Consider the following 11513-nt stretch of genomic DNA (forward strand, 5'->3'; position numbering starts at 1 on the left):
GACCCCAAGTCCTCATCACTGCTTTCATTATATAGTGGTGACAACTAACTGATTCACAGAACTTACTCAATATCTGAATGATCGAGCTAAACTGTCGAAGGACATATATCAAACTGCCCACTGAGACAAGTTGGCTGATCCAAGCAGACCAAGCACACGTTTCCGTCCTATTCGGCTTGTTTCAAATATATATGAGTAGTGTAAAATTTCACGGAGCACTCAGTTGTATGTATTTATAGTTAACCGATACAGAAAGAATGTTAAGCATTAGTTTGCCTTCAATGAGCGTATCAAATAACCCCACAGAAAAAGTGGAAGCCATTCACACTCTGCTGCATATCTAAATGTATATAAGCTGTCAAATTCTTTAAGTGCTGATAAAACTGTGTGTTTTTCATTCGTTGTAGTAAGCAGGAAAGATGCAAATTATTTTCAAATAAATCAAATCATATCATTTTGACTGCAATAGTTTTCTCACATCAGACAAATTACCACTGCCAATTTACTCGTTGCAAAGAACCAGCACACATATGACAAATTGTTACATAGCCACCTTTAATCACAAGTCATCTTGAGGAATGAGAGATTTGTTAAACATGGTTATCATCTTATTTTGAATTTGTTCGTATTTCTAAAAGATCAAAACTTAACTTCAAAAGCTCTTTGGCCGTGACATTTGTATTGAATTGTGAGCAATTCATATTTGCATTAAATAGCTATTACGTCTAGTCGTTTTGTGACACCACTTCATTGCATGCACAATGCAAACAGCTCCGGGTGTGGTATATCAACACACATAGCTTAGTGTTCATATTGCGCAACTGTATCTGTGTTGGGAGCTTGCCAATACTATAAATAGACCCAACGTTATCAGCCGATTGATTGTTGGCAAAGTCGCCCTCCGCTGACGTTTATCAGTCACAACAGGGAAACAAAAGTCTTGCACAGCGCTCGGTGAATAGAGGTAGGGATTTATGTGAAATTGGCTGTGGGACTCAGTATGGGGCAGTCAGGGTGTGACGGTGTACACATAAATATACCGCGCGGTGCATGGGAGGTAAGGGAAGAGCAAATGTATCGTATTCAGCTGTACATTGTTTCGTTCAAAGATCCATTTCATAGATCAATAATATGTGTATCATCTGTTGAAGCATTTATACTCTCGTATTAAGGTTTTCACAATACAGATATGGAATCATGTGAATATTTTACTTGACATTATTCGCCAGTGGTCATATTCGTAAACAGAAGGGGTACTTATAAGCTTGCTTGACTGTGAACGAGGAAGCGAAAACGACATGACCTCTAATAACCACTGACAGCTGTATGAAATTCAAGCATATCTACACAGTATTATTGACGTTTAAATGTTTGTAATATGTAACTATTACTCTAATAATGTCTCATTGCTGTTTCGTTCAGTGCACATATTTTTTTTATTTCAGATAACTTAGTGTCATGGCAGTGTTCCTGGTGAGGGCTTCTAATGTAAATCTTTAGACTCGAGAAAACATTCAACATGGAGGACTTCCCACCACTGAGGCCTGCATCCAAGGCAGGAAAGAAGACCAGAGAAAAAGAGAAAGGCGAGAAAGAACAACGTACACATTCACTTGGTAAACTTAGTTTGAAAGAGCTGGCAAACTGTTTGGAACAGAGAGACAGCGATGAAAAGCTTTCCGATGATGAATGTGAAGACACTACCACACAGAGCCAAAGCTCTATCAATTTGCCATCCTTATCAACATACCCAGATGATAATGATGGAACTGGAATCAAGGATACAACTTCAAAAAGACTGATGAAAGGAAAACCGAAAAAGAGAAAGTTTGTTCCTATAAACATTTACTCTGAATCCTCTAATTCAGAAACAAATCATGGATTGGATAGACATGCTACCCATGGAGAAACAACTGTCAGAGATTCTTTGGAGTCTTCAACAAATGTGGAGCCAGATTATGAGGTTCCAGCTGACTCTACAATCCCCAAAACACAACACCATACAGACTTCAAGAATCGGAAGAAAGGCTGGGAACACACATTTGAAGAGCAAATTTATATATCAAAGCAGTGTGATAATCATACCCACACAGTCAACATGATTGGAAAATCTCCTATCAGTGATGGTATCAAAGACAATGTGACGAAGAGCCCGGCATATAACTGTGGCCTTCTTCAAGGAGCGCCTTATGTAGGTGAAAGGTATAATACCCATACATTCCAAAGGTATCCCATACCAACTGTCGGGGTAACAGGTGTTAATGACACAGAAGAGCAGGAAATATTTGAAGATAAAAGAGAAAACAAACATTCAAAGAAAGGGAAGAAACGTAGGACACACATGGTGCCAGCTCCTGTTGAAATGTTGGGATTTAAAACCAAGAATCCGAGCCGTAACACGAAAACTGGCAACGGTACTGTAATTGCTAACGGTTTAGATTTGAAGCCTTCAAACTCGAAACGCCAAGCACAACGAAAGACCCAAATGCGAGCTATTCCTATTATACATCAAGATGACACAGATAGTTCAGACGAATTGGTGGATAGAGACTATAGATGGATTCATGAAAATCTCACTGACAGAACAATTTCTTTGTCCCTATTGAGATCTTTACAATGTCAGGCATCGTCTGTAATAGCACTCACTCTTGCTAGGAATGTTGACCTGGAGCACCTCTTGAATAATGAAGACTTTGACATAGAACACATTCTTCTACTTCTGTCTCTGATTTCCAAAGGATGTGAGTGTCAAGTTGTACCAAAGACTGGATTGCAAATCCTAACAAAGATGACAGGGTTTCTTTCAAAACATTTACACTCCCTAACAAAACGACTTGCAGAAAAAGTACATACAATTGAGTCATTGACAATTCAAAATTTTTTCAGAGACATGGTAACAATTTTGAAAGAGATGGTACGGAGAGTGAAGGACACTGGTACTGATCCAACAGCAATACCCAGGCTGATACTGACAGTTACAGCTAAACAGTTTAAAACATTTCTTGAAGAGTCACATCATCAGATCCTTCTTGATTTAGCATCATTGAAAGAAGCAAGAGTCAAAGCATGTGAAGATACTTTCTTGCATAAGGATGACAATTTCCGTCACATCAAACTCATGCCCACAAATGATGACATAAACCCATCCATGAAACCAAGTCTAACGAAAAACAAGGCAGTCGGCAGATACACAGACGTCGATGAATATTTAGATGTTCAGTATAGACTACTCAGGGAAGATTTCATTCAGCCTTTACGAGAAGGTGTTTCAGAGTACCAAGACCTGTTGGCTATGAAGGACAGAAAAACAATTCGTCTGTATCAGAATGTACTAGTAAGGCGATTCTTCTGCTCAGAAGATGGAATTGTATACAGATTACAATTTGATGTAAGCAAACTTTCACAAGTGGATTGGGGTAATACAAAGAGACTCATGTATGGGTCTATGGTATGCATCTCCTCTGATAACTTCAAGACAGTGAGGTTTGCAATAATAAGTGACAGAAAGCCAGAGAAACTCCAACAAGGAAGGATTGACATAAAGTTTGATAATAAAGTCAAACTTGATCCAGGAACACAATTTGCAATGGTAGAAACTCCAGCACTGTTTGTTGCATATCGACATGTGCTAATCGGAATTCAGCAGATAGAGAGCAACAAGCTACCAATGTCTGAATACTTTGTAGAATGTCGTGCAACATTGGCAACTCCAGAATATTTGAGACATGATGACGCTATCAGCTATGATATGAGTGGTCTTGCAATGACGTCAAAAGATAGTGGGACCTCAATCAATTCTGTAAGTGTATGTCAAGAAGTGGAATGGCCCATTGCTAGTGATCTTGATATGGACGAATCCCAGTTCCATGCATTCCACACAGCTCTTACGAAGGAACTTGCCATCATTCAAGGGCCTCCTGGAACAGGCAAGACCTATGTTGGACTGAAGATTGTCAAAGCTTTGATGCAAAACAGACATGCATGGAACCCTGATAATTCGAGGCCACTTCTGGTTGTTTGCTACACAAATCATGCTCTCGATCAGTTCTTGGAAGGAATTTTGACATTCTTTAAAGGGAAGGTTCTTCGTGTGGGTGGGCGTTCAAAAAGTGACATATTGATTAACCATAACCTCAATCGCAAACGATCTGAGCTGTTCAGGCACAAAACCTTCCTGGATGAAGACATCAGCAACATTTTGGAAATACGACAGGAATTGAGGGAGGACTTCACAGTATGCCAAAAAGAGCTAGAAGAATATGGACAACAAATTGATGCAACTACAGAAGGTGTCCTTCATGAAGATTATTTGAAACCCTTTATGAAGCAACAATATAGGAAGATTACAAATACATTCGGTAAGAAGGACTGTTTTTCTGCCCTCCTGGAATGGCTTGATATCCAAGGTATAGGCAAGGAGAAGCTCTCAATGCATCCAACAGTTTCAGCAGAACCGAAGGGAAGCATTCAAAATGATGACATTGAACAGGTAGATGAAAATGAAGAAGTGGATGAAACAGAAAAGGAAAGGAAGCTTGATGACATTGATGAATACCTGCAATTACAAACACGAAATTTATCCATGTATAGGAATCGGTGTCTTGCTGTTAGTCTTCTTGACTGTGATTTGACAGATGAGCAGTGGAAAACTAAACATAAGACTTCTATGAAAAGGGATAGCAGACAGACACTGAAAACTCGTTTGAGAAGGGAACTTTTGTCCCGCACCAAAATGGAAGAGCATGAAGCATCTAGTGTAGATGCAAATGCTCTGTCAATAGCTGACCGATGGAGATTGTACAGGTACTGGGTTGAACTATTTTGTCAGAGGATGCATCACCTGATGGAACCCCTTAAGTCAGTATGTCAGAATGCTGCTGATAGGTACAAAGAAGCAAATGCACTGGTCGACAAATACGTCTTTGAACATTCCTCTGTGATTGGCTTAACTACAACGGGAGCAGCAAGATACCAGACCCTTCTGACAGATATACAACCTCCTATTGTAATTGTTGAAGAGGCAGCTGAAGTATTGGAAGGACATATCATTACATCACTTAGCCCAGGGTGTCAGCACCTCATCCTGATTGGCGACCACAAACAACTTAGACCAAATCCAAACGTGTATGAACTGGCCAGGAGATATAACCTGGATCTATCTTTATTTGAACGGATGATTAACAATGGTTTACATTGCGATTGTCTTGAGCTACAGCATAGAATGAGGCCCTCCATCTCCAAGGTGTTGAGGCACATCTATGACAAGTTGAAAGATCATGAATCCGTGTTTTCTTATGGGGATGTTCGTGGAATTTCAGAGAACATTTACTTCATTAACCACTCTGTTCAGGAGTCAGAAAACAAGGAACTCTTGAGTCATCTGAACGACTTTGAAGCAAAGTACATCACGAAACTGTGCCAATATCTACTAAAACAGGGTTACAGTCACAGTCAAATTACAGTGTTGTCAACATATTCAGCTCAGGTGTCACATTTGCGGTCAATGATGACACAAGAGAGACAAGAAGGTCTGCTGATAACAGCTGTTGACAATTACCAGGGAGAAGAAAATGACATCGTTCTCCTGTCCTTAGTACGCAGCAACCAAGAAGAAAAGATTGGGTTTTTGAAGACTGACAACAGAATATGCGTCGCCCTATCCAGGGCAAAAATAGGACTATACGTTATTGGCAATTTTGATTTACTGGCACGGCACAGTGAAACTTGGAAAAACATCATTCAGGACCTGAACGATTCAAATCAAATTGGACCAGGTTTGGAACTCTACTGCCAGACGCATCCTAGAACAGACCGCATTGTTGTCACAGATCTTAAAATGTTCCAACAAGTCCCTGAGGGTGGTTGCATGAAGCAATGTCACTTTATATTGAACTGTGGACACACGTGTACATTGAAATGTCATGCATATGACCCAATGCATGTGCTGTTTTCTTGTAAGAAGGAATGCCAGAGGACGATTTGCAACCTTGGTCATCCATGTCCTGCCATTTGCTCGGATAAATGTCCGCCATGTGAGTTTCCGGTTAGCAGAACTATTCCCAAATGTCAACATACACAGGAGATACCTTGCAGCGTGGATCCAGGGATGCACGTGTGTCTCAGCGAGTGTGAGGAAATTTTGGAATGTGGGCATAAATGTGGAAATCTGTGTGGGTATGACCACATCTGCTATGAGACAGTTCCCAAAACCTGGCCATGTGGTCACACAGGGGAGGTACTGTGTACAGAAAAGGATCAAGGTCGGTGTCTGGTCCGATGTGATGCAAAACTCCTGTGCGGACATACATGTGAGGGATTCTGTTATGAATGCAATGAAGGACGGCTTCATGTGCCATGCAAGAAGAAGTGTACAAAGATTCTTATTTGCGGACACCCATGCAAAGCTTCTTGTTCTAGATGTCCGCCTTGTACTTTAGATTGTGAGACGGCTTGCCCTCACAGCAAATGTCAGAATCCCTGTGGACAGAAATGTCAACAATGTGACAAACCATGCCTGTGGGCGTGTGCACATTTCAAATGCAAACAACTGTGTGGAGACGTTTGCGATAGAAATCGCTGTGATAAACGTTGTCGCAAAAAGCTGGAATGTAAACACACCTGTATTGGACTATGTGGAGAAACCTGTCCAGGCTACTGTAGAATATGTCACAAAGATGATGTGTCAGCCTTCCTTCCAGAGTCAGAAGACATTTCAACAGCCAGGTTTATTTTCTTAGAAAAATGTGGACATATAGTTGAAGTACATGCTCTTGACAGAATAATGGAAAATGTTCAAGCCAGCAAGCAGATACAGCTTCCATGCTGCCCATGGTGTAGCACACCAATCAGACGTAATACCAGATATGGAGCTATACTAAATCAGATACACAAACAAATGGAAATGGAAAAGGCTGCCCTGGCTGAGATGACAACAGAACGGCTCACAACCCTACAGAATGTGATACATACTGACATAGACAGCTTTGACTGTGAAGGTGATGTGTCAGAATTGATAGCAAATGCAGGTGAAGATGAATCTCGCCTGGTGGCAGTTAAAAACCAAAAGACATTCCTGATTGGAATGGAGAAGTTGAAATCAAGGATAACTGAACCACAGGAGGAGGATCATGATGGAATTTGGCATGACATCAACAAATTTGAGCAATGGCTGAAAATCCAACGAGATGTCTTTACTGAGCAAGAAGTCTCAGACGCTCACCACGAATTCCAAAGAAATACCATTGCTGTGTTTCTGCATGAATTATTATCAAGGGAATCTAAAGACAATTTGTTACCCTCAACCTTGGCACTTCTGCAGAAAGTTAGGGCAGTTATCAAGACAAAGGAAAAAATAACTGAAGACGAATATAAGCTCGTTACAGAGCTAAAGCATGACGTTTCCCACGTCATTGCTGACATTGAGTTTTATGATAAACTCTCAAAGGACAAAATGCCCGCCTGGAGACACTTGAAAGCAGCACAAGGACATTGGTTCAGATGCCCAGTCTGTGAGTATAGGACAGTTAATGATAATACGTTGAAGTATGTAGGGATGCATCACCAGTTAATCAAGTGTAAGAATATGTGCAATATATTTATTTGACATATAATAGATAATTAATCATAAGGTTATTTATGTTTACACAAATGTTCTTATTATTATATTACTCTTGAGAACTTTCATTTCATTTCATTTTTTCAACTAACTGTTTGCTTTGAAAATAAACAGTGCAGATACTGGGGATGCTATATTATACCAGAGGTAAAACCGCTGTTACTGAAATGTTCCGAATGTATGAAGAAAAGTAACAAGGTTGTAGTAGTAAAGGTAAATAACACAATGATACATGCTCCGAACCGAGAAGGTAAACAGTGATGAAATTGTCATATTGTGTGCCACAGAAAGTTCAGATTAATGACTAGTTCATTTTGCCATTTGTCCCTCTCTTGGTTTATACGTATGTTCGTACAGCTGATGACCACATCTACTATGCTGAGGATGACTTGATGCAAGATGAGTGCTATATGTGTATTCGGGACCAGGCTTCACTGGAAGGTGACATATGTCAAGGTAGATTTCCCTTTGTGTATGTGTATCCATAGCAGCGCTGTCGTCACGAATACTATGTCAAATTTATCTTGCTACGATGAGAAAGAACAAAGAACTTGCCTTTATGACTTAAATTCCTTTTCTTGTCACAGAGGTTCTGAAATGGACACTTAGGCACGATCGATATACACTAAGCTATTGCCTCAGATATCCTGATGTTTGACTTGTTACATATATGTTTGTATATTCCAGACTCAAAGGATACAGACAAAGATTGCTGAACTCATCCAAAATGCACAGCCTGGACTGTTGATTGTACTGCGTTATCATTGATATGTATTTACATATGGTTTCACATGAACCTTAGAAGGTGCTCTCCCACATGTATTTGAGAAACCGATAGAGCAGGACATGCTTCCCATTTTGTGATCACCTACTGTAATCACTTATTGTCAGTAGTCCATTCACATAACTTTCGCAGCAATGTTGCCATTAATACGAAATTGTAATCTGTTTCGGCAGATAATCTAGACTGGTTTTTCTCTTGCACTGACAATTTATATTGTATCCATATGAAATTATTGTTATTGTAATATATGTGTGAAGTGTATAACACAATATTGTACCCAACTGATAATGGTTACCATAATGGAAACAATATTACATGGTGCTTACTGTTTTCTGTATATATTTGCTATATTTATTTTATAGTTGATATCTAATATTGCTACATGTGAGATGAATTCTATGGCAAGGGGTTATGTGTATGTGTATGTCGAAAGAACTTACTACATGATGTGAAGGTGTTCTTATGATTTTCATCCTTCGTGTTCACAACCCATTCACATATCAGAAGTTCTATATTTACACCATTATGATGACGTCACAGTAGTGTTATTGCAGTTGATTCTGAGCCAGGAATTCACTTGCCATTCAGAACGTGTGTTTTAAACAAGTAAAACTGACGCAACTATACGTCATTATGTACAATCATGGAAATCTTTTGTTCCAAACAATACATGGTTTAAGTCCGCGAGAATCTGAAGTCAACCAGAATTTGTTGATTCAAGAAGTAGAATGAACTCGCCTCGTCAGGGTTCGCTTGTTCTACCCACGAAATCAATAGGTTCTCGTGATTTATTGGTTTAGTCGGGGTGACAGCTTGGAACTGTGTGAATAAAACTAATGTATAGTTAGACCACGCAACCAAGTCCAGTGACTGAGACACCGTGACCGAGCAAAAGGTTTTTCTTTACTTACGGCTGTGTGATGGTAGATTGCATACCCTTATAGAAGAAGCATGAAATACTGACATGTCCGGTTGTGTGCAAAACATTAGCTCCTGTGAACAATGCCTTTTTGCAAGCACTAACAAAGTTATTACTGTTGTCGTTTTTGCCATCTGCAGTTTATGATAGAATACGTAACTGTATTTGTAATGAGCTGTGTTATTACTTAAACAATAATTAGTAAGGGAGTTCTTACTTTACTTAGAGATCATTGAGAGCAGGGGTCACCATTAGGTGTACTGAGAATACAGCACCAATCATCTGATGATCTGAGTAGAAGACTGGAGTCTGGAATGCAACCACACTGGCGTGATCAGTTAACAACAAGTCCAGCGTAACTCCAAGACAGTATGTTGGAGAGTGAATGAGTTGAGTCATAATCCGCACATGAAAGAAATCTTCAAGTTTCAGTTTTTCACTCAGATCACAGTTGAAATCTCCAGTAACTAGGACATATTCACATTAATGCTGCTTGGGCGCCCCTGTTCATGTTACCGGTACCCACTGGGAGGAAGTAGGCTGGTTCGGGCGCCCCTGTTCATGTTACCGGTACCCACTGGGAGGAAGTAGGCTGGTTCGGGTGCCACCTTTTTATGTTACCACCATGCACTGCGGTGAAGTAGGCTGGTTCGGGTGCCACTTGTTAATTGTGTTTTCACAATAATTCACCATATACCTTGTCCAAGTTCCTTTGTCAAGTTGTACACATCTCAATTAGGTTATTATGGTAACGGTTCTCAGACAACCCTGCGTAGATGTTTTTGGTAGAATGTGTAAACGGTTTCCGAGTTATGCACTTGCTAAGGTAACATTCGTAAAAACTCCCAAACTATCAAAAGTCACCAGTTGGGGCAAAATCTAATACTTTTTTTTAATCACAAACTGTCAAAAGGCACCAGTTTTCCACTAGACCTATGGGCCAAGTTTGGTGAAGAAATATTATATGGTTTTCAAGATCTGCTCCGGAAACGAGCACTGCCGCCATTTTCGTTACAAGTCGTTACAAGGGAAATTGGAAAAATATATTTTTAAAATAAACCAAACTGTCAAAAAGCACCAGTTTACCACTAAACCTATCTAGGTGCCAAGGTTTTGGTTAAGATATCTCTCATGTTTTTTCAGTTCTGCTCCGGAAACAAAACGTGACAGGCGGACGGACGGAAGGACAGAAGGACGGACGGACGGTACCCATTCATATATCCCCCTTCCACTTCGTGGCGGGGGATCATAATGGTCATATATGAACGCACCTGGGATCTTTGTGAACTATATGTGTATAACAATAAACTGACAAAATCTAAACAAAAAAAGCGTTGAGTTCGAAAGAAACTGAAGCAGATATGTAGAGGCTAATTGTAGTTTCCTATCTAGTGACCTGATTATGTTGATATTTTAATGAGAGGCGCAAACTGCTCATAGTTATCTTCATGGTATTGTACACTGAAAACCAAGGGAAACTGATTAAAGGAAGTTCCTTCATCGAGTGAATATCAATTGTGTGTTTCGAGATAAAGAAAAGAATATTTTTATATACTATGTGAATTGATTTACTTGCCATATATGTCCGAGATAAAAATTTGATCAGCATGACTTTGGGGAATTTGGAAATATATATTTCAATGGACATAAATATTTCTGTATGTTATTAGATTGATTTATCTGCTTACAAACATTTTGACAGTCTTATTCTGCTTGCTTATTTAAATCTTTGTAGTGGCAGTACGTCCTGTAATTATATTCATATGTATATTGTATACATAGACTAAATGCCCATGGTTTCATGGTTTAGGTGCATATGTTATCAAATCATCATTATTACTTTTTTTCTTTTTTCTATAGCTTGATTTCTTTCAAATAAATGTATTGATATTAAGGATATGACTGTCTGTTGTTTATACAGTGTGAGGTTAGAATCATGTATTCATATGTTCATTTATATTGAGGAATTGTCAGCAGAAAATTATGGGAATGCATTGAACAGCTTATGGATTAATTGACTGACTGGGGTGGTGATCAAGGAAATTCAATGCATCGATCCAATGAAAATAGATATTTCCTTAATCGGAAAGGAAAAGTGGCACAACCTTGGTGAAACACACGTAAGGGACCGATAGAAAGATGATTTAGCCACGACCACGAGGGTCTACGTGATAAAACAATGCTGCAAAACTACA

General features: G+C 39.4%; 1 protein-coding gene across 4 annotated transcripts in view; it reads left to right on the plus strand.

The window, feature by feature from the left end:
* Window positions 1-11212, plus strand: part of LOC124148583 (NFX1-type zinc finger-containing protein 1-like) — a 17008-nt gene extending 5796 nt beyond the window's left edge. For 2 of the 4 annotated variants that reach the window (XM_046519741.2, XM_046519742.2), the window contains exons 2-4: window positions 1446-7508; window positions 7973-8071; window positions 8303-11212. In XM_046519741.2, the coding sequence (XP_046375697.2) occupies window positions 1520-7508; window positions 7973-8071; window positions 8303-8331 (6117 nt within the window). In that variant the 5' untranslated portion in view covers window positions 1446-1519 and the 3' untranslated portion in view covers window positions 8332-11212. Of the gene's footprint in view, window positions 1-794; window positions 1058-1445; window positions 7509-7972; window positions 8072-8302 lie in introns of those variants that run through there. The other 2 variants (XM_046519739.2, XM_046519740.2) reach the window with 2 other exon arrangements.
* Window positions 11213-11513: the final 301 nt, after the last annotated feature.

Source organism: Haliotis rufescens, unplaced genomic scaffold, assembly GCF_023055435.1.
Source record: "Haliotis rufescens isolate VD_foot unplaced genomic scaffold, xgHalRufe1.0.p SCAF_9, whole genome shotgun sequence".
Lineage (NCBI taxonomy): Eukaryota > Metazoa > Mollusca > Gastropoda > Lepetellida > Haliotidae > Haliotis > Haliotis rufescens.